General features: G+C 39.5%; 2 protein-coding genes and 2 long non-coding RNA genes across 5 annotated transcripts in view; 1 reads left to right on the top strand and 3 right to left on the bottom strand.

The window, feature by feature from the left end:
- LOC131012154 (endoplasmic reticulum oxidoreductin-1-like) overlaps positions 1-22,760 on the top strand; it is a 606,214-nt gene that overhangs the window by 61,455 nt on the left and 521,999 nt on the right. The gene's annotated exons all lie outside the window — the stretch shown is intronic.
- LOC131012169 (uncharacterized) lies at positions 1,182-3,829 on the bottom strand. The gene is made up of 2 exons (XR_009097217.1): positions 3,482-3,829; positions 1,182-1,359 (listed from the first exon to the last, which is right to left on the bottom strand). It is a non-coding gene; the product is annotated as an uncharacterized LOC131012169 (long non-coding RNA).
- On the bottom strand, positions 7,524-13,136 carry LOC131012160 (uncharacterized). Of its 2 annotated transcripts, XM_057940078.1 has the most exons (3): positions 10,941-13,136; positions 8,500-8,562; positions 7,524-7,813 (listed from the first exon to the last, which is right to left on the bottom strand). In XM_057940078.1, the coding sequence occupies exon 1, from the start codon at positions 13,031-13,033 to the stop codon at positions 11,930-11,932; it is 1,104 nt and encodes a 367-aa protein (XP_057796061.1). In that variant the 5' UTR covers positions 13,034-13,136; the 3' UTR covers positions 7,524-7,813; positions 8,500-8,562; positions 10,941-11,929. The 2 variants fall into 2 exon arrangements, with proteins under 2 accessions (XP_057796061.1, XP_057796062.1); XM_057940079.1 differs by lacking the exon at positions 8,500-8,562.
- LOC131012170 (uncharacterized) lies at positions 13,775-17,815 on the bottom strand. Its single transcript, XR_009097218.1, has 3 exons — positions 17,193-17,815; positions 14,751-14,813; positions 13,775-14,064 (listed from the first exon to the last, which is right to left on the bottom strand). It is a non-coding gene; the product is annotated as an uncharacterized LOC131012170 (long non-coding RNA).

The raw sequence follows: 22,760 nt of genomic DNA, 5'->3' as shown, positions 1-22,760 counted from the left end.
TACCGGGTGGTGCATAACCCCATCGTCTGTTGAAATTGCATGCCAACGCATATTTTCGGCTGTTGCTGCAGATGCAAACAACCTCTGCAATCGGGGCGTCAAAGGAAAGTAGTGCATCTGTTTAGCAGGAACAAGTTTCTTTCGCAAACGTCCATATGCACGTCGTGTCTCCTTATATCGTGACTCACCACAGAAGTTACATCTATGCAAATCACTATCATCCCCCCAATACAGCATGCAATTATTAACACAACAATCGATCTTCTCCACGGGCAAACCCAAACCGCGCAGATTTCTCTTCGTACTATAGAAGTCTTCTGGACAGTTGTTATCCTTCGGTAAAACATTTCGAAACATCGAAGACAACTGATTGTAAGTTCTCTCTGACATGTGACTTTCAGCCTTTATGCTCATGAATTGAGTCATCCAGGATAACTGTGAGTAAGTGTCACATGATGGGTACAATGGATTATCGGCCGCGTTCAACATGTCATAAATCTGTTGAGCGTCAGGATTGGGCGGCTCCTCCAGATTTGGAACATCTTGGTAATTACTAGATCCAGCATGATCATGCACCATCCTTTCAGAGTTATTGTATGACCCATCATCCTCATCCATTACTTGGTAATTACTAGGTCCAGCATGTCTGTCGCCACACACATCGGTGCTTCCCCATGATAAACCCAAGTTGTGTAATTGTGGACAAATCCACGCCTAGTAACATATTTTCTGACTGTAGGTACAGATAAAAAGGCTTCATTGTTACACTTCTTACACGGGCACCTAATGTTACCTACTCCATCTGTATACGTCGTTTGATTTATCGCATAATCAAGGAAACTCTCCAACCCCGTTTCAAATGCAGAACGATCATTGTATCTCGCGTACATCCACATGCGATTATCACTCATTCTTGCAAATTCTAATTGAAAAAAATAAATAAAAGATCATAAATTACTTGAATTAAACGAAATTTCGACAAAATAACCCCACTATCCTAACTACCAAGTGCTCGACTCTACCAGCAGTTATAGTGACCATAGTGGTCCTAATTTACTAAGCCTATACTAGGTCTACCCGACCCCCCAATGTCGAAGCAATAATACAATACATATAAAGCAATAAAAAACAAAGTAATTAAATTTAAAACAATCATTTGTTGGGAGAATATCCTTAAGAAATAATCAACATACTTGAAATTCAAGAGTCTAGGCTCATCAAAAGGTTCATGTAGAGTCGTAGCATAAAGGTCTTAAGTCAAGGAAACGAAAGCCAAATAAAGTCTAGCACTACAGTGGAAGTCAAAACACGAAGTTGAACCCTAGCCTCAGCTCTGCCCCGTCATCACCAGTCATCAACCTGAAAAAATATTTGAAAATATTTAGCCTATGTACTTAGTGGGCTGCAACTTTTAAAACATTTCACAATTCGTAAGAGCAGTTTATCCAATTATACTAGACAGAACTTAGAATGTTTTAAAATAAAATTATTTCTAAGCATGTTAAAACATTTTATATATATATTATTATTAATTTGTGCGCAATTGTCACACTCTATTATGTTACTCGTTGTGATCCCGGTCCTTTTAACCACCGACGAATCTCTATCTCCTACTTACTTGAACTGAGGGCGTAACCCAGACAAGTTTCCTTTGACTTCGGGATACTACTCAAGCAGGCCTCATATTTCTCTTGCTCCGGAACACATCCAGCCGAGCACCCTTATAGCACTTATGGTTAGTGCCCGATGGAGATCAACCTACCGAGTCAGCTAACAAGTGTACACAATTCTCGAACAACGTGTTAGACCATAAGAGAACCTCAATTGATTAACTTTGCGCGCCTTAAACATGGTAGAGTGAACAAAAATATTTATTGGATAAACAGTTTGTATTTTATGAAACATTTAAGCTCATTAGCTCAATCGTACATTTGGAAAATAAGCCCACCTGATTAAGCAATGCTTGTCGTTTAATCTTATCTCTGAATCGGAATAGCAATGCTAATCCTCACGATCTACGAAGCCTACAAGAAATCTATACTCTTAATATGTCTCATGAATCTAATCTTAAGTCATGGTAAAGTGCTTAACATTCTATGATTCACTTAGCCGGGTTTTCAAAATTTAATGAATAAATACTTGAAAATAAAAATTCTTGAGTTGAAAACACCAACAATATATTTACTCGATTTTATTTTATAATTGGAATTATAAATAAAATCAATTAAATCATAAATACCTTATTGCAAAATGTCAATGCAATTTCATGTCATGCTTTGCATATAATAAGAAATTACTTAAAATATCACATAATAATATAATATTACTATGCAAATTATTCCTTAAAAAATAATCAAACTAATAGTAGTTTAATTTAATAACTTTAGTGTAAATCATTTTAATGCAATCTGCACAGCCCACTTAAACAAATTATGGCAGGGCCTCATCTTATTTAAAATCGGCCCAAGCATGATTAAAATGCAGCCCACATTGTTAAAACCCAACTGATTAAATAGGGAGGCCAAACTCAATAAAATCGGCCAGCTAAATAAACAACCCGGCCCACTCAAAAGAAAAATAACCGGCCCATCAGATATGGCCCAAACACCTCAACCCTATTCCTTTCTTCTCTTTTTTTTTTTACCCGAACGGATCTCTCTATCTCACAACAAAAATCTGCCCCCATCTCCCCCTCTTTCTCACAAAGCTTCGCCGCTGCGGAAGCTCGCCGGGGAGCAGCGGCGATAAGCCGCCGCCGTCACCCACTGCTCTCCCCTCTGGACTCGACACACACACAGACGCACCGGTGACGACAGCACATAGCCGCCGCACCCTCCTCCGCGAAGGGTCGCTGACCGCCGCTGTCACTCAAAATCAGGGCACACACACACAACGACGGAGCGGCGGCGAGGAGCTACCGCTGGTCGACCTTAGCCCTCCCCCCCCTCTGCTCTCTCAAACCTGCCCTGTTCACAGATTCGGTGGCCCAGCAGCAGGATCCAACCACCGCCGCCGACCGCGTCTATCTCCCTCAACCGATACACCCTCTGACCTCCGGCAGCTCACCGAAGGCCACCGTTTCCAAATCTCCCTCTCTTCAGCCGGGTCCGCCACTGCGACTCCACCCCCGGTGAAGCGGCAGCGACGCCCCTCCCTCACGACAACTCAGGCTCGACTCCACAGCAACACAAAGTTCAAGATCCTTCTTTTTCTTTTCTTATAAAAAGTTATGCTTTCATATATATATGTATACAGATTGTATTTAATCGTACCAGTAATTTGACATCAATATAACATATACACATTTACTGATTTGGTGTGATGAATGTATGAACATATATGAGAGTTATGCACCTCTATAAAATGGTGGATATAAGGTGTTGTTGTTGGGTCTCCAGTTGGAGTTCTGATTCAAAAGAAATGTTTGAGAAAGAAAACATAGCTGTAACTAGAATATGTCAAACATGTTAAAGGTAAAAACCTTTAGAGGAAGTTGCTGGTTCTTCGTTCTGGTGGGACACGAAAGATTGGCCAACTGCTGCTTGTGGTAAGAGTGAACTAGAGAGAACTTCCTTGCTCAAGCCTTGCGAAAATAAAATGTGGAATGAGTGAAGAGAAACATGGTTGTATTGAATTAGCAGAGATGGACTCTGGCAAGTGCCAAGTATGGTAGGAGCTGAAATTAGGGGCATGTAGGGTGGCTGGTAGGTGTGTAGGGCATGGTGAGTTGAGGCTATTGATTAGACAATTAAAATCCATCAGGATAAAATTTTCGAAACTGTAATAATTGTTCAGTATTTGCTAAATATATAGCTCATGTAGATGCTAAATGTTAAATGCTAGATTTAAATAAATATGCAACCATATAAATTTAAATAATTAAATTTACAAAAGGTTTTGTAAATTACTTGTTGGAATTAAATAAATTCATTTTATTATTTGGCGTGAATCATCTACCTCCTAAGTTCGAAAAATTATTCTAAACTTTAGCTATGATGAAACGGGGTATTACAAAAAATCTACTGAAGATCCAACTGTAAAGGAGATCCAACTGATGAAAAGATCCAGACTGATGAAGATATCTCAATCTGAAAGATCAACTAATGACCAAGCTAGCCATGTTCATGTCATGCCTCTAGCATGAAGATTTCGCTAAGTAGGAAACGCAAACTGATGGAAACATCAATCTACTCAAGCTGACCGACTGAAGGATTCAAAGCTAACACTTATCCAGTCTCTCATGTCACGTCATCCCTAAAGTCAAAAGCGTAAAGCGAAGTCAACCTTTAAACCGTATCAAGCCATTTTGGACATTTAATGCTACAGATTATACATTAAATGTGAATTTCGCTTTTTCAGAAAAAAGTACTCCCTCCGTCCCGCTATTCATGGCACGTATTCCATTTTGGGTTGTCCCAACATAAATGGCACGTTTCCATTTTGGGAAATAATAAGGGGTCACTTAACTTAATTAATCCCTCTCTAACTATGCTAATTACGGATTTGAAGGGACCCTAAAACCATTCCCTTTTTTTTCATCATTTTCAATTCAGCTCATCATTTTTTTTCTCTCTCTCTCTCTTCGTCGGCTCATCGTCTCCACCACTCTCCCACTCCGACTCCACCGCCTCCTAGGGCTCGTAGCAGCAGCGACGACGGAGTGCGCCGTCCACGCCGACTTCACTGCCTCCTAGGGATCGTAGCAGCGGCGACGGCGGAGTGCGCCGGCCACGCTGACTTCATCGCCTCCTAGGGATCGTAGCAGTGGCGACGGCGCGACTCCACAGACTCCAGCGACTTCACACGCCTCTCTGTACGAATTGAGACCTAGATCCCCAATTTTTCTCGCTCAAATCCCGGCGACGATAGCCACGCCCCTGCCTCTCTCTCTCTCTCAATCTTACTTGGAAATTGGTTCTGAAATCTTATTTAGTGAATATGGTTCTTGAATTTCGATTTTTGGTTCTGGAATTTGTTGATTTTCATCGATTTTTGGTTCTGGAAATTGTTGGAATTGTTGGTTCTTAAATTTATCGATTTTCGATTCTGAATTTTGTTGATTCTGGAATTTCGATATTGCTTGAAAATAGGAAAAATAAACAATCCCTAAACACAAACTTAAACATATGAATAACACATCTTTTTCACCTAATTTGCTCATTCTTAATCTCCGTGCCGAAAAGCAACGTGCCATGAATAGCGGGACGGAGGGAGTATAAGAATGTCTGCAGAGTGTCAATCTCAGAGTGCGGATGTGCAAATCCAATTGTCACAGCCATTCCTTGTTTTAAACGAGAAGTTTTCAACATACAAATAGATCGGAATTGAAGAAAGATCTCTCCAGCGGCTCTATTCTACTCTTGTGTATATATATGGCGGAAGATCAAGATACCCGTGGAAGTAGCTCTCTGGCATTGCTAAATTCTTCAATATTCTAACTCTTGTGGTTTATCTTTCAATTATAGCAATCGTCTGATGAAGAACTCATTCTTCACTTCAAATTTCCAAGTCTATACTTGTGAATAATATTACAATTCGTAGACTAGGCAATCTTCATTATAAACATCCTAAGCCTATATCCGAACATCTTGAATATACCCAACTATTCTTCATTGTAACAGTGTATTCACATAGTTGGAGAATCCCCTTCTTAACCTCCCTCCCATTGTAAAAGATTGGTACAAAAGTAAGGAAAAAATCGGCAGGTAAGCTTGAAGCTGGAAGTCTGAAAGAAGGCGAAGTAATGGTTGTTAAAGGTAAAAAGCTGATAAACACTCATTTTGCATAGTTTTTATTGTTATATTATTGCTTGAATGATTAGGATTATCCCTGATTGTGATAACAATTGTCATGAGTTTTATATTCTTTTGTGATATTACATTTTGGTGTAGTTTTGACTGTTTTGATACAAGTTTGAGAGGTTTAGAAGCATAACGTCAATAATGAAGGTTCAATGGTTTGAGTTTGAAGTGTGTAATACCCCGTTTCCCCGAGCTAAGTTTAGAATAATTTTGAACTTAGAAGTAAGATGATTCACGCCGAATAAAAGAAAATGAATTTACTTTAATTCCAACAAAAGTGATTTACAAAATTTTTGTAAGAAATTTGTTATTTAAATTCTTATGCATTGCATATTTATTTCCATTGAGCATTTGAACATTTACTCGAGCTATTTAATTAGCGAACCCTGAGAAATTATTACAGTCGTGACAATTCCACCCTGAGAAATTATTACAGTCGTGACAATTCCACCGTAAAGATTTATTTTTCCAATCAACACTCATATCATACCTCCTTCCAGCCACCCTACACCATACCTTGTCTTTTCAAACAACCCCCAAAATCAGCTTTAAGCTTTAAGCCATGTCTTTAGGTTTGCAGTCCAATCCCCACGCTAAATCAAAACACTCAAAGCCATTTCCTGGCACTTCTTTACAACTTTCAGCAGCTCCCAACTCTCTCCCAAGCGTTATGCTCACTACACATTTATTCTACTAGCTCCATTCACGAAGTTCAGTAGCAGTAAATCCAGCAGTTGCACCTTTCAAATTCAGCAACCTCAAACCGAAAACCCCTAAAGGTTTCATCTTTTGAACTCTGCTTATTCCATTTCACAAACATGAACAATACATGAAATCTTACAGCTACCCAACAGAGATTCACGCGCATTCATACATTAACAATGTTTATTAAATCAAACTTCTATACGAGTATACATGAGCATATATGATCTGCGTATGTAGATAAAGTATGAATGTTTTAAAAGAAAAGGGAAAAGTCGAGTCTTGGACTGTTTCATGCTCTAGTCGGTAGTTTGGTTGGGTGGTGACTGTTGTGGCGTCGACGGCGGTGGCACAACGCTACTGTCCGTCCAGCGGAGGAAGAGAGAGTGGTGTGCGATCGGTGGCGGTGGTTAGCTTCTATTGCTGGGCCGCCGGATCTGTGAACAGGGGAGTGTTGAGAGAGAGAAGAGGAAGGCAGGGCTCCAGTGGCGGCTAGGCTGCTGTCGCCGGGAGTTTTACAGAGATAGACTTGAGGGCTGAATCAACGAAGGCGGCCATGGCAGCCGCTGTGGTCGCTGGAAATTGAAGGGAAGGGTGTCGGTGTGGGGGGTCAGTCAGGGGAGGCTTAGCCTAGAGCTTCAGGCGGCGGCTTCACGCTGTTCTGAGCCGGAGCATGAGAGAGGTAGGGACAGAGAGTGAGAACGGAGGGAGGCGGCGGCGGTACCTATCGCCGTTGCCAAGGAAGGAGGCGGTTATGGTTGCGAGGACGATTTCGCCGATGAGAAGAAAGGGAGAGGAGATCGGCGGGTGGTTAGGTCAGAGGGAGATGAGGCCGGTGGCCCTTCGCCGGAGATGAAGCCGCGGCGGCGGGACTTATGGCTGAGAGAGAGGGGGGCGAATTTTGAGAGAGTGTCACGACCGGCCTTAATTAAGGATAATTAATCCGGGAAAACCATGACTGGGGAAGGGAAATTAAGAAGCGGGTTTAGAAAGGGGTGCATAAAAGAATACTCAAAGAGCTTGAATACGCGTGAAATATTCCTTAAAAAGGAAAAAGGCATAGTTCGCATAAAAAGGGTACTCAAAGAACTTGTATTCGCGTTATATTCCTTAAAAGGAAAAAGGCATCGTTAGGGGCTTGGCTAAAACATTATCAGAGTTTGCAACGGAAGGTGTAACTGAAATAATCAGTGTTTACAGCGGAATGCATAACTGAGATACATGTATGAAGACATGTATCCTTTCTGAGCCTACTTTAAGTTCAACAAAAACTCCACTCAGCAACACTTCATCGCCCATCACAACTCAACCTGCACAAACATAAACATACGAAGGGCTGAGTACAAGAGTACTCAGTGGGCAGTGCCAAGCATATAACATAATATCAACAACAAAACACAACTTCGCATAAGAGGCATAAGTTTCTTTCAAATCCTTTGCTCATTAAACATTTCCATATTCATAAACAGCATGAGCGCATTCTTCATCATTAACAATCATCAACACGCATCGTGTCGTGGAGAAGGCCTTCCCCAACGAACACGGGCATCGCGCCGTGAAGGGGGCCTCCCTCAGCGGTCACGGCATCGTACTATTGAGGGAGGCCTCCCCCAATAGACGCTGTAACACTGGAATACTGGCATCGCGCCGCTAGGGAGGCCTCCCTCAGCGGACACGGGCATCGCGCCGTGAGGAAGGCCCTCCTCAGCGGACACGGCATCGTACTGTTGAGGGAGGCCTCCCCCAACAGACGCAACCATCAAACATAAGCATAAACTTATCAGCGTAAAGCATTCAAGCGTAAATAAGTGTAATCAAGCGTAAATTACATAGGGCGTAAATAGTATAAACAGCATAGCGTAAATCATTTAACGTGCAGCATAATAAAGCATAACTCATTTAAGCGTAATAAAGCATATCATACTTGAAGATCCAATTTGCATTTTAAAGCATAACATTTGCATAGCATTTTATTTACGCGTAAGGAATTGCCCACCTGATAGCAAAGTTTTGTTAAGGTACTCTAACTCCTTGTGTAGTTCTTACTCTCGCGCTTGACCTTAATCACGAGAATATAAAATAAGACATTGCCTCGAGGAAAATTCTTAATTAATGAGAAAGCGTAATTTAACTATTATGCATGAATCTGGTATGCATGTACTAATCTTCTGAGCGATAATCGGGAATTCTACTATTAATCATCGTTAATAGATTTAGCTAATTCTCGTCTAGCGTGGTCGAATAAAACTTTGATTCTTCCTTTCCCATCGGAATATTCTAATTGTAAAATAGATCTCGCATTTGTACTCGGTCGAAAATAAAGAACTAACTCGGCTTTAATCGAGGTGTGATCTCGTAGAAATTATCGGGCTTTTCAAAATTTAATAAATAATTGAAAACATTTCTCTTGAGTTAAGAATACCAACAATATTCTTACTCGTCTTTCTTTAATAATTGGATTTATAATTAAAACCAATTAAATACTTTTATTGCAAGTAAAAATGCAATTTCATGTCATGCTTAGCATATAATAAGTAATTTACTTAAAATATACACATAATAATAATACAATATTATTATTATGTAAATCATCTTTTGAGAAAAATAATTAATTAAACTAAATAAATAGTCTAATTAATAAGTATCCATTTTTCTTTGAACTGCAGCCCAGTTAAATAATAAGGTAGCCAATTTCTTTAAAAAAACATAAGTCCAATGTTTCAATTTAAATCAGGGCCCAAAGACTTTAATAAAATCGGCTCATAGCCAAAACCCAATACCATTTAAACACAAGCTCAATCTTTTAAAAGATAAAGGCCCAATTAAAATAAATGAAGAGGCCCAAATTAAATTAAATAAACTTGGGCCCAAATGAAATAAATTAGAATTAGCCCAACGAAATATAAATGGAACTAAAATAATAGCCCATCATAAAATATGCATCAGCCCAACTCCTTAATTAAATCGAGCCCAATAGAATTAATGAGAAGGGCCAATTAAATAAAAGACTGGCCCAGTTCGAATTTAATGAAAGCCCAATCAATTAAATTGGAAGCTCAATTCCTTTAGAATAAAACAAACCCAAGCTCAATTAATTCGGCCCAAATAATATAGATAAAGGCCCAATTCGAATTTAGATGTGAAGCCCAAGTCATTAAAAATAACATCAAGCCCAGCTTAAAATAATTCGGCCGACAATAAATTAAAAGGGAAAGCCCAATATATGCTAGCCCATGTGAAATTAAGGGATATGGTTCTGGGCCCAAATTAATGGGATAACAAACAGCCCATCTAAAAAAAATACTCCAAAATCGGCCCAAGCAAAGGAAATAAACTTAAGCCCAAACAATTTTAAAAAAACAAAAGGCCCAAAAGCTCTGCTTCTCCTCCCAATCTCGGTTATCTCTCTCTCAACTCTCAAACCAGTCGACACTCTCCCTCTCTCTTGCCCGATCAGCCCCCAGCCGAGGAGTACGTCGCCTCCAATTCCGGCCATTCTAGTCGGCGCTGCGCCTGAGCCCGCGCTCTTCTCCTCTCTCTAAAACTCGAACCAGACGCCGCCCAGCCCCTCTCTCAAGATCTGTTCGTTCGGCGCTCGATCAGCCCTCCTTCTCCGGCCGCCTTCCTCTTCCTCGGCCGTCCAGCCGTCGTCTGCTTCGGTTGGCTTCGACCGGCGACGAGTCTAACCCCGACGCCGTTCTCTCTCTGTTCTTCAGTTCACCCGTGGAACCCAAAATCGAGCCCTAGAATCTGGAACACCGCTGCTGCCTCTTCGCTCGGCATCCGGCGAAACAATCGGCGCCGATCGTTCTCTCTCTCGGCCAAGATCTGATCGGCTTCGGCTGCCGACGCGTCAACCTCAACGTCGTTCTTCCTTTCGAAATGAGCCCCAACTCTCCGCTCTTATTCTCTCACAGAAAGACCCAGGTGATTTTCCCTTTTCAAACCCGAGCCCTAGCTTTTCTTCATCAGAAATCGCCGTCGCCACTCTGCAATTTCCGGCGATGTCCGCCTCTGCCGCCGCTCCTCCGAAAATGGCGAGTGGAGTTGTTGCTGTTATCGCGCTGAGGTCCGGCGTGACAGTAGGCCTTCTAGTTTCACCGTTGACGCTGTCCTAATCCCAGAAAAGAAGAGGTCGCCGCTGCCGAGCAGCCGCTGCTCGGGCTCGGTACCGGTCGAGGCAGTCAGCCTCCCCCCCTTAAAAGCTAAGTCAAACCATTCTCTTTTATCGATTCTTAACGCGAATTAGGAACGATAAGGTGTAATCTCTTCTTTGCTTTGCATAAACTCAAATTATGCTTGTTGTTCTAGAGTGCAGCCTGTTTGTGAAGTTTATACTTTCTATTGTACGAAATATCTAGGCTATTTGATGTAGATGAACTGTGATATGCTAGATATGGATGCAAACTGAATTGAATATTTGGGATATCAAATTACCTTGAGTATTTTGTGTTGGTAGCTGCTGTTGTTGATAATGAATTCAATGGGGAAGGAACTCTCGATACTTGGCAGTTGGCAGCAGGAACTTCATCTCCCTTTCTGGTGCTTGGTGTATGAGAGAAGGAATGAAGTAAGTGGAAAGTTTGGTGGAGAAAAAGGGTGGTGGCACAGGCTAGTGCGTAGGTCTCATTTTTGTTAAGTGGAGGTAGTGGTTGATAAAATAATTAGATAGTGGAAGATGATTGTCTTAATCATGATCTTCCTCCTAAAGCCAGCAAATTCGAGAGTTTTTTTTTTTTTAACCCAAATGTACTGCGTCACTCTTGCTGCCAGTGGTGAGCTTATATGCAAAGATTTCTTCTTGTACTCAGAAAAAAAAATCAATTACTGCATTGATTGATAGTGGTGGTTGAAGTTCTAATTGTAAATAATAATAAATCTTTGTGTCTTGGTTACTCAGTGCATTTACTATTTAATCACGTGTTTGCAATCAAATATTGGCTTCTGCTCATTATTCATGTATAAATTAAATCCGTAGATTTAATTCACTTCACAAGTCATTTAATATCTAGATTAAATCCGTATATTTAATCTGCGTTGCAGTCGGAATAATTTCTCGACTTCAAGTAGCACTAATAAAATATAACTGCTTCTGTTTTTCGATTAATAAATAACATGACTTTGCTAAGTCAGTTATAAATTGGAAATAATAATTATTAAATAGCATAATAATCATCGTCGCGTTTTTCTCATACGTTAAAAAAAAATAAAGCTAAAATAATAACTCTGTTTCTAAAAAAAATCAAGACCATAAACTGGATTTATTTATATATATAAAAGAGCGGGTCACTACATACTACCCCTCTTAACAAAAATTTCGTCCCGAAATTTGCATATCTCTACTAAACAGTTCGGGGTATTTTTCCTTCATCTTGTGTTCAAGTTCCTGTGTAGCTTCTCTTGTCTGCGGTGTGTCCATAAGATTTTCACTGATGTGATTGAGGCTGATTTCGCAAGTGTCCACGTATTGCTGGCAAAGGGGTGCGGGTGTTTTCAATTGCTGAACCTCGTTGTCTGTTGGGGCATTGCGTGGAGTAGTGACCTTTTTGGCCACAATTGTAACAACCGTTAGTTCCAGCCCGACAGATACCCCTATGCATCTTACCGCAATTTGGGCAAGGTGAAATTCCTCTCTGACTTTGGCTACCCCCAGTTGACTCGAGGTTAGTCTGTGCCTCGTGCCTTGGTTGAATAAACTGTTCGGCCTGTTCCTTTTCTTGCCACACTTTCTTACTAGTCTGATTGATATTGTCTTCGTTGTTGTCCCACTTGCGCTTCCCTTTGAGAGTATGTGAGGCTGCTGGTGGATCATTTGGCGTAGAGATCAATGGTGGGACTGACTTGTCTGACGGCATTGCAGCTTCAATGTCAAGTGCCCTGTTCAGAGACTCCGTGTATGAGAGTCCTCCGTGGCTTGCTAGAGCCATCTTAATTTCGTACCGCAGTCCGGCACAAAATTTCTCTGCCATCTTCTCCTCTGTGTCCACTTGTTGCGGAGCAAACCTAGACAGGTTGCAGAATTCCTTATCGTATTCAACCACAGATTTCTTTCCTTGCTTCAACTCGTAGAATTCAGCTTCTTTCTTCTTCCTATAGCTTTTCGGAATATATTTATCATATAATCCTGTCTTAAAATCTTCCCAAGTATAACTTGCCCATTGTTCAGGTGTCAGAATTTTTCGACGTGCTTCCCACCAGAAATCCGCTGATCCTGTTAGCTGGAATGAGACGCAAGATAGGCGCTCCTCATCAGTACAACGTAGAAAGTTGAAAATACGTTCCATTGCACGCACCCAAATCTCAGCTTCAGCCGGTTCACTTGTTCCGTCAAACGTAGGTGGATTTTGCCTTAAAAAGAGTTCTTCGACTCTCCTAGTCGGGGGCGGAGGGCATGGGTTATGTCCTCGAGCATCTTGTGGTTCTTCGGGTACAGCGTTACGGTTTCTGCGATTGTTATTGTTTCTCGCAGGGCATCCTCTCTTAGGTGGCATTCTGATAGCAAAGATGTGCCAAATAGTACACTCTAGCATAATCTAATACAAGCCTCTAAAGAATTCTTGTACAGGTTAACTTATTCTAACTTGTAAACAAGTCATAACTCCAATGACAACATTGATGTAGTAAGCTTTAAGGGTCCTTAGCATCTCAAATCTATGAGTCATAACAATCCTTAAGCATATATTATCACATCATCTAAACTGGATACTTAAGCATAAGTCATGGAGATTTATAGTGGCTATAATATCATCAGCTTAAAAATTATTCTATACGCGTCACTTATCTTGCTGCCTTCACTATAGCCACCAAAAGATACAGTCGAATTTCTTCTATGTTTGCTTCTATGTTCTGTCGTAGTGGTGATCTCATAACTTAATAGCTCTATGTTCATAGGCATACTTAATCGCACTTGCGTAAATCATTTCATTCAATAACAACTTAACATGGCTATTGACAGTTACTCACTTTGCTATTACGATAATTCTCACTTTTTGTAAACATTAACTCAAAACTTGGAAGAGCATACCATTCTGCTTCGTTGAGTGTGATACGATGAAGTGCTGAGCTTTGTCGATTGAACTCTAGACACTTTAGTGATCCATTCTAAGTTTGGCTTAAATAAACTCTTAGGCTCAGAGCAAACGAACTGCTCTGATACCACTCTGTCACGACCGGCCTTAATTAAGGATAATTAATCCGGGAAAACCATGACTGGGGAAGGGAAATTAAGAAGCGGGTTTAGAAAGGGGTGCATAAAAGAATACTCAAAGAGCTTGAATACGCGTGAAATATTCCTTAAAAAGGAAAAAGGCATAGTTCGCATAAAAAGGGTACTCAAAGAACTTGTATTCGCGTTATATTCCTTAAAAGGAAAAAGGCATCGTTAGGGGCTTGGCTAAAACATTATCAGAGTTTGCAACGGAAGGTGTAACTGAAATAATCAGTGTTTACAGCGGAATGCATAACTGAGATACATGTATGAAGACATGTATCCTTTCTGAGCCTACTTTAAGTTCAACAAAAACTCCACTCAGCAACACTTCATCGCCCATCACAACTCAACCTGCACAAACATAAACATACGAAGGGCTGAGTACAAGAGTACTCAGTGGGCAGTGCCAAGCATATAACATAATATCAACAACAAAACACAACTTCGCATAAGAGGCATAAGTTTCTTTCAAATCCTTTGCTCATTAAACATTTCCATATTCATAAACAGCATGAGCGCATTCTTCATCATTAACAATCATCAACACGCATCGTGTCGTGGAGAAGGCCTTCCCCAACGAACACGGGCATCGCGCCGTGAAGGGGGCCTCCCTCAGCGGTCACGGCATCGTACTATTGAGGGAGGCCTCCCCCAATAGACGCTGTAACACTGGAATACTGGCATCGCGCCGCTAGGGAGGCCTCCCTCAGCGGACACGGGCATCGCGCCGTGAGGAAGGCCCTCCTCAGCGGACACGGCATCGTACTGTTGAGGGAGGCCTCCCCCAACAGACGCAACCATCAAACATAAGCATAAACTTATCAGCGTAAAGCATTCAAGCGTAAATAAGTGTAATCAAGCGTAAATTACATAGGGCGTAAATAGTATAAACAGCATAGCGTAAATCATTTAACGTGCAGCATAATAAAGCATAACTCATTTAAGCGTAATAAAGCATATCATACTTGAAGATCCAATTTGCATTTTAAAGCATAACATTTGCATAGCATTTTATTTACGCGTAAGGAATTGCCCACCTGATAGCAAAGTTTTGTTAAGGTACTCTAACTCCTTGTGTAGTTCTTACTCTCGCGCTTGACCTTAATCACGAGAATATAAAATAAGACATTGCCTCGAGGAAAATTCTTAATTAATGAGAAAGCGTAATTTAACTATTATGCATGAATCTGGTATGCATGTACTAATCTTCTGAGCGATAATCGGGAATTCTACTATTAATCATCGTTAATAGATTTAGCTAATTCTCGTCTAGCGTGGTCGAATAAAACTTTGATTCTTCCTTTCCCATCGGAATATTCTAATTGTAAAATAGATCTCGCATTTGTACTCGGTCGAAAATAAAGAACTAACTCGGCTTTAATCGAGGTGTGATCTCGTAGAAATTATCGGGCTTTTCAAAATTTAATAAATAATTGAAAACATTTCTCTTGAGTTAAGAATACCAACAATATTCTTACTCGTCTTTCTTTAATAATTGGATTTATAATTAAAACCAATTAAATACTTTTATTGCAAGTAAAAATGCAATTTCATGTCATGCTTAGCATATAATAAGTAATTTACTTAAAATATACACATAATAATAATACAATATTATTATTATGTAAATCATCTTTTGAGAAAAATAATTAATTAAACTAAATAAATAGTCTAATTAATAAGTATCCATTTTTCTTTGAACTGCAGCCCAGTTAAATAATAAGGTAGCCAATTTCTTTAAAAAAACATAAGTCCAATGTTTCAATTTAAATCAGGGCCCAAAGACTTTAATAAAATCGGCTCATAGCCAAAACCCAATACCATTTAAACACAAGCTCAATCTTTTAAAAGATAAAGGCCCAATTAAAATAAATGAAGAGGCCCAAATTAAATTAAATAAACTTGGGCCCAAATGAAATAAATTAGAATTAGCCCAACGAAATATAAATGGAACTAAAATAATAGCCCATCATAAAATATGCATCAGCCCAACTCCTTAATTAAATCGAGCCCAATAGAATTAATGAGAAGGGCCAATTAAATAAAAGACTGGCCCAGTTCGAATTTAATGAAAGCCCAATCAATTAAATTGGAAGCTCAATTCCTTTAGAATAAAACAAACCCAAGCTCAATTAATTCGGCCCAAATAATATAGATAAAGGCCCAATTCGAATTTAGATGTGAAGCCCAAGTCATTAAAAATAACATCAAGCCCAGCTTAAAATAATTCGGCCCACAATAAATTAAAAGGGAAAGCCCAATATATGCTAGCCCATGTGAAATTAAGGGATATGGTTCTGGGCCCAAATTAATGGGATAACAAACAGCCCATCTAAAAAAAATACTCCAAAATCGGCCCAAGCAAAGGAAATAAACTTAAGCCCAAACAATTTTAAAAAAAACAAAAGGCCCAAAAGCTCTGCTTCTCCTCCCAATCTCGGTTATCTCTCTCTCAACTCTCAAACCAGTCGACACTCTCCCTCTCTCTTGCCCGATCAGCCCCCAGCCGAGGAGTACGTCGCCTCCAATTCCGGCCATTCTAGTCGGCGCTGCGCCTGAGCCCGCGCTCTTCTCCTCTCTCTAAAACTCGAACCAGACGCCGCCCAGCCCCTCTCTCAAGATCTGTTCGTTCGGCGCTCGATCAGCCCTCCTTCTCCGGCCGCCTTCCTCTTCCTCGGCCGTCCAGCCGTCGTCTGCTTCGGTTGGCTTCGACCGGCGACGAGTCTAACCCCGACGCCGTTCTCTCTCTGTTCTTCAGTTCACCCGTGGAACCCAAAATCGAGCCCTAGAATCTGGAACACCGCTGCTGCCTCTTCGCTCGGCATCCGGCGAAACAATCGGCGCCGATCGTTCTCTCTCTCGGCCAAGATCTGATCGGCTTCGGCTGCCGACGCGTCAACCTCAACGTCGTTCTTCCTTTCGAAATGAGCCCCAACTCTCCGCTCTTATTCTCTCACAGAAAGACCCAGGTGATTTTCCCTTTTCAAACCCGAGCCCTAGCTTTTCTTCATCAGAAATCGCCGTCGCCACTCTGCAATTTCCGGCGATGTCCGCCTCTGCCGCCGCTCCTCCGAAAATGGCGAGTGGAGTTGTTGCTGTTATCGCGCTGAGGTCCGGCGTGACAGTAGGCCTTCTAGTTTCACCGTTGACGCTGTCCTAATCCCAGAAAAGAAGAGGTCGCCGCTGCCGAGCAGCCGCTGCTCGGGCTCGGTACCGGTCGAGGCAGTCAGCCTCCCCCCCTTAAAAGCTAAGTCAAACCATTCTCTTTTATCGATTCTTAACGCGAATTAGGAACGATAAGGTGTAATCTCTTCTTTGCTTTGCATAAACTCAAATTATGCTTGTTGTTCTAGAGTGCAGCCTGTTTGTGAAGTTTATACTTTCTATTGTACGAAATATCTAGGCTATTTGATGTAGATGAACTGTGATATGCTAGATATGGATGCAAACTGAATTGAATATTTGGGATATCAAATTACCTTGAGTATTTTGTGTTGGTAGCTGCTGTTGTTGATAATGAATTCAATGGGGAAGGAACTCTCGATACTTGGCAGTTGGCAGCAGGAACTTCATCTCCCTTTCTGGTGCTTGGTGTATGAGAGAAGGAATGAAGTAAGTGGAAAGTTTGGTGGAGAAAAAGGGTGGTGGCACAGGCTAGTGCGTAGGTCTCATTTTTGTTAAGTGGAGGTAGTGGTTGATAAAATAATTAGATAGTGGAAGATGATTGTCTTAATCATGATCTTCCTCCTAAAGCCAGCAAATTCGAGAGTTTTTTTTTTTTTTACCCAAATGTACTGCGTCACTCTTGCTGCCAGTGGTGAGCTTATATGCAAAGATTTCTTCTTGTACTCAGAAAAAAAAATCAATTACTGCATTGATTGATAGTGGTGGTTGAAGTTCTAATTGTAAATAATAATAAATCTTTGTGTCTTGGTTACTCAGTGCATTTACTATTTAATCACGTGTTTGCAATCAAATATTGGCTTCTGCTCATTATTCATGTATAAATTAAATCCGTAGATTTAATTCACTTCACAAGTCATTTAATATCTAGATTAAATCCGTATATTTAATCTGCGTTGCAGTCGGAATAATTTCTCGACTTCAAGTAGCACTAATAAAATATAACTGCTTCTGTTTTTCGATTAATAAATAACATGACTTTGCTAAGTCAGTTATAAATTGGAAATAATAATTATTAAATAGCATAATAATCATCGTCGCGTTTTTCTCATACGTTAAAAAAAAATAAAGCTAAAATAATAACTCTGTTTCTAAAAAAAATCAAGACCATAAACTGGATTTATTTATATATATAAAAGAGCGGGTCACTACAGAGAGAGAGAGAGATGAAGCGGCTGTGCTAAATGAAGAAGAAGGGTTAATGTGTTGGTTTGGTTTTGAGCTTCAGTTGGGCCATTTTAGTTATTTTGCTGGGCCCGTTTTTAATTAAATGAATTGGGCCGATTATTTTATAAGAGCTGGGCCTGATATTAATTAAGCTATGGGATGCATTTTACTGATTAACTTGGATTGAGTTTTTTTTTAAGTGTTTGGCACAATCTTTTTAATTAATTAGACTCTTAATTAGTTTGATAATTATTTATTTAAAGAATGATTTGCATAATAATATTAATATTATTATGTGCATATATGATTAAGCATGAAATGATTTGCATCAAGTATTTTTGTGAGTGAAAGGATTCATGATTTAATTGGTTTATTTATAAATCCAATTATTTAAGAAAATCGAGTAAGGATATTGTTGGTGTCCTTAACTCAAGAATTTAGTTTTCAATTATTTATTTACTAAATTTTGGAAACCCGGCGTGATGAATCAAGTATGTTTAGTACATCCACTAAGACATTTAGATTAGTTTCACAAGACATATTAAGAATAGAATTTCTTGTAGGCTTTATGAACCAAGGGGATTAGCGTCGCTTTCCCAAGACGAGTTTATGTGATTATGATCTTCAGGCTTTGCCTATCCAGGTGGGCTTACTTTCCAAATGTACAAAGTATGATTGAGTTATTTAGCTCTAAATGTTTCAAAGAATTGCAAACTGTTTATTTAATAAATACAAACTGTTTATCCAATAAAATGTTTATGTGCACTTTGCTCTGTTTAAAGCTCGCACAGTTAATCAATTGAGGTTTTCTTATGACCCAATACGTTGTTTGAGAATTGTGTACACTTGTTAGTTGACTCGGTGGGTTGATCTCCATCGGGCTCTAACTAGAGGCGTTATAAGGGTGCTCGGCTGGATGTGTTCCGGAGCATGAAAAATATGAGGCCTGCCTGGGTAGCGTCCCGAGGTCAAAGTAAACTTGTCTGGGTTACGCCCTCAGTTCAAGTAAGCGGGAGACAGAGATCCGTCGGTGGCTAAAAGGTCCGGGATCACAACGAGTAACAGAAAGGGAGTGTGACATGTGCGCACAAATGAAAGAAATTATTTTAACATGCTTAGAAGTTATTTCACTTTAAAACCTTCTAAGTTATGTCAAGTATGATTGGATAAATTATTTTTATGAAAATATGAAATGCTTCAGAAAATGCATGCCCACTAAGTACATTAGTACTTAGCCCAAAAATACTTTCAAATGTTTTCAGGTTGGCTGGCTGGTGCTGACGGGACGGAGCTGAGGCTAGGGTTAAATTCCTATTTTAGACTTCCGCTGTAGCAATTACTCATATCCGTATTTTATTTCCTCATTTTAAGATTTTCATGTTAAATTTCAAATGATATACCTGACCGAGCTTAGACTCTTCACTACTAAATTTATGCTAATGAATGTCGGTTGTTAGAAGCATGAAATAAAACTTGTGATCCAAAGGGGCATAGCCCGACTTGATATTTTATTATTCGGTTTTAACAAGGTTTTTCCCTTGTTTATTTCTATGAATTATTCACACCTCGATTATATTTATTCCTTCAAGAATTGGGGTGTGACAAAATGTTCCGAGAAGGATAAATGAGGAAATGAGCTTGTAATGCTCGAAAATTGAGAAAATAGGATAAGCTCGGCGACCAAGTCTAGGTCGACCTAGTGGCGACCGCCGTCAAGGTATACCGTACTTTCACGATATACCAAAGTAATTGGTATATCAAAATTGATGAAATTCAATACACTATGCCAATAAATTATTTATTCAAAAGATGTTTGTCTAATGAACAACAACTAACAAATATTAGTAATATCATAATTATAAAATATATTACAGTTAACAAAAAAATAAATATTATTAATAAAATAAACTTTGCAATTTGTTCATATTTCAATAATTTTCAACTACAAGTAATACTTGGATATTTATATATTATAATAAACTATGTTGATGTTATAAGTTAGATGTAATTTATTTGATGTTCAAAGTTAAATGAATATATATATAGATGAATAACATAAAAATCAAAGTCTAATTTGTCCTTTTTATTAATTATTTGAAGTTAAAGGGAATATGAACAAATCGGACTTTGATTTTTATGTTAATTATAAAATTAATGATCCTAATAATAATTTATGAAGTATTAGAATAAAAATAAGTGTCTAAAACAAAAAAAAATAATGCTAACGAGGGCTAAACGTGAGTGGTGCTCACATAAGGTATGTAGCATAACATTCCTATAGGATTTTTAAAAACTTAAAAAAATACCGACACTTACCAGTTACCATTTTACCCCTTCAAACACCACTTTTTAAAAAAATTCCGCATTTCACAACCCATTAGAATTCACAACCAGAATTTTTTTGTTGTGAATTCACAACCAGTCGAATTCACAACCAGAATTTATTTTGGTTGTGAATTCAAGTAGTTGTGAATTTGAGTTTCAAAGTTTGAATTCACAACTAAAAACATTAGTTGTGAATTTACAACTAGCAATAGAGTTGGTTGTGAATTCGAGATTTTAAAACTCGAATTCACAACTAACACTAGCAATTCAGCCGTGAATTTATCAAACTGATTGTGAAAACAACTAGTTGTGAATTCGAGATTTAAAACTCGAATTCACAATCGGGATTTATTTTGATTGTGAATTCAAGTAGCCGTGAATTTGAATTTTAAAGTTTGAATTCACAACCAAAACAACTAGTTGTGAATTCGAGCTTTAAAACTCGAATTCACAACCAGGATTTATTTTGGTTGTGAATTCAAGTAGTCGTGAATTTGAATTTTAAAAAATCAACTAGTTGTGAATTCAAATTTTAAAATTTGAATTCACAACTAGCAATAGAGTTGGTTGTGCATTCAAGAACATTTAGTTGTGAATTCATATATCTGGTTGATAATTCAAGAATATTTAGTTGTGAATTCATAGATCTAATCGTGAATTCAAGAATATTTAATTGTGAATTCATAAACATGGTTGTAAATTCAAAAATATTAATCAATTTTCAATCCCCCAATCAGTTTAGTCATTTAAACACAAAAAATGGGTATTTTTTAAAGTTTTTATTTGAGTGGATAAATTTTAAGATTACTAAAAAAAGTGGCAACTTTCATGTATTGACTATATATATATAGGGGAGGGCTAAAATAAGCACACTTCTTAAGATATAAAATAAGAATTATTTTCAGCCTTTAGATCATCAAGATCTACGGTTGATTCGTAACCCTGCTGGATGAATTTATGGTCCTGAATTAGTAAACGAGAAACCAACACCTAAACTAGAAAGCAGTAAACGACACCGGATTTACGTGGTTCGGTCGAGAAGACCTACGTCTACGGGGGTTTTGGGGTTTTCCACTATAATCGAGAGAGTGTTTTACAGTTTACAAGTTAAGGCTAGAAAAATGACTATCCCCTAATCTATGCATCAAAGCCCTATTTATAAGCATGAACATAAACCTAAGGCCATTGGGCCCACCAGACCCCTAAAGCCCATTAGCCCAATGAATCAAGCCCAAACCCCGTTATTCTAATCTACATCTTGAAATTGAACCATCAAAGCTGGAAAGCGGAGCCGAGCTGAGCCAAGCCGAGAGTCAGGGCAATCCTGTATCAAATATTAGAAATAGCTACAATAATAATAATAACTAGAAATATTCCCGTTATGTTTAGCACAGCGCTGGTGCATATTTCAGTCCTCATCAGCTACTCCCCCCCGGGTCTGGTTGAACCGGGTATTCTTCGTGTTCAGCCAGCGAAGTATTGTTAAAGCCAGCGCTGTGCTGTTTTCCTTAATCCCTGCAAATCATGAAGACATAAGAGTTTTAGTACTGTAAGAAAGCAAAGATAAGCATTTTCCCCTTGACTTTGGAATTGTAGTTCCAAGTTAGATTTCCTTCTTGTTTGTTGAATGTTGACAAAGATAAATAATTTCCATTTCTTTAGGCGCATAAGAAGACCAGCGCTGAGAATACCCCATATTGAATACTTTGCATAGATAAGCGATATAAATGCTTTGTGTTGGATGAATCAGAAGACCGTTGCAAGAATACCCGAATAACATAAGAGGACCCATGTCGAAGTTGAGAGATATGATACTCTGATCATGTGAGGAAACCCATCATAAATATTTGTCGAGTCTGAACAATATACCCTGTTGTTGAGCGCGTAAGAAATCCAGCGCGTGAGAAGACCAATAGATAATCCGCGTGTAAGAAAACCAGCGGCAGAGGATTGAAATCCCGGCAGAGGATTGAAATCCCGGCAGAGGATTGAAATCCCGACAGGGGATTGAAATCCCGGCAGAGCATTGAAATCCCGGCAGAGCATTGAAATCCCGACAGGGGATTGAAATCCCGGCAGGGGATTGAAATCCCGGCAGAGCATTGAAATCCCGGCAGGGGATTGAAATCCCGTCAACGCATTGAAATCCCGACAGGGGATTGAAATCCCGGTAGAGCATTGAAATCCCGGCAGGGGATTGAAATCCCGGCAGCGCATTGAAATCTCGGCAGAGCATTGAAATCCCGACAGGGGACTGAAATCCCGGCAGAGCTTTGAAATCCCGGCAGGGGATTGAAATCCCGGCAGAGCATTGAAATCCCGGCAAGGGATTGAAATCCCGGCAGCGCATTGAAATCTCGGCAGAGCATTGA

Source organism: Salvia miltiorrhiza, chromosome 2 (assembly GCF_028751815.1).
Source record: "Salvia miltiorrhiza cultivar Shanhuang (shh) chromosome 2, IMPLAD_Smil_shh, whole genome shotgun sequence".
Lineage (NCBI taxonomy): Eukaryota > Viridiplantae > Streptophyta > Magnoliopsida > Lamiales > Lamiaceae > Salvia > Salvia miltiorrhiza.
This window is presented reverse-complemented; position numbering and strand designations above follow the sequence as displayed.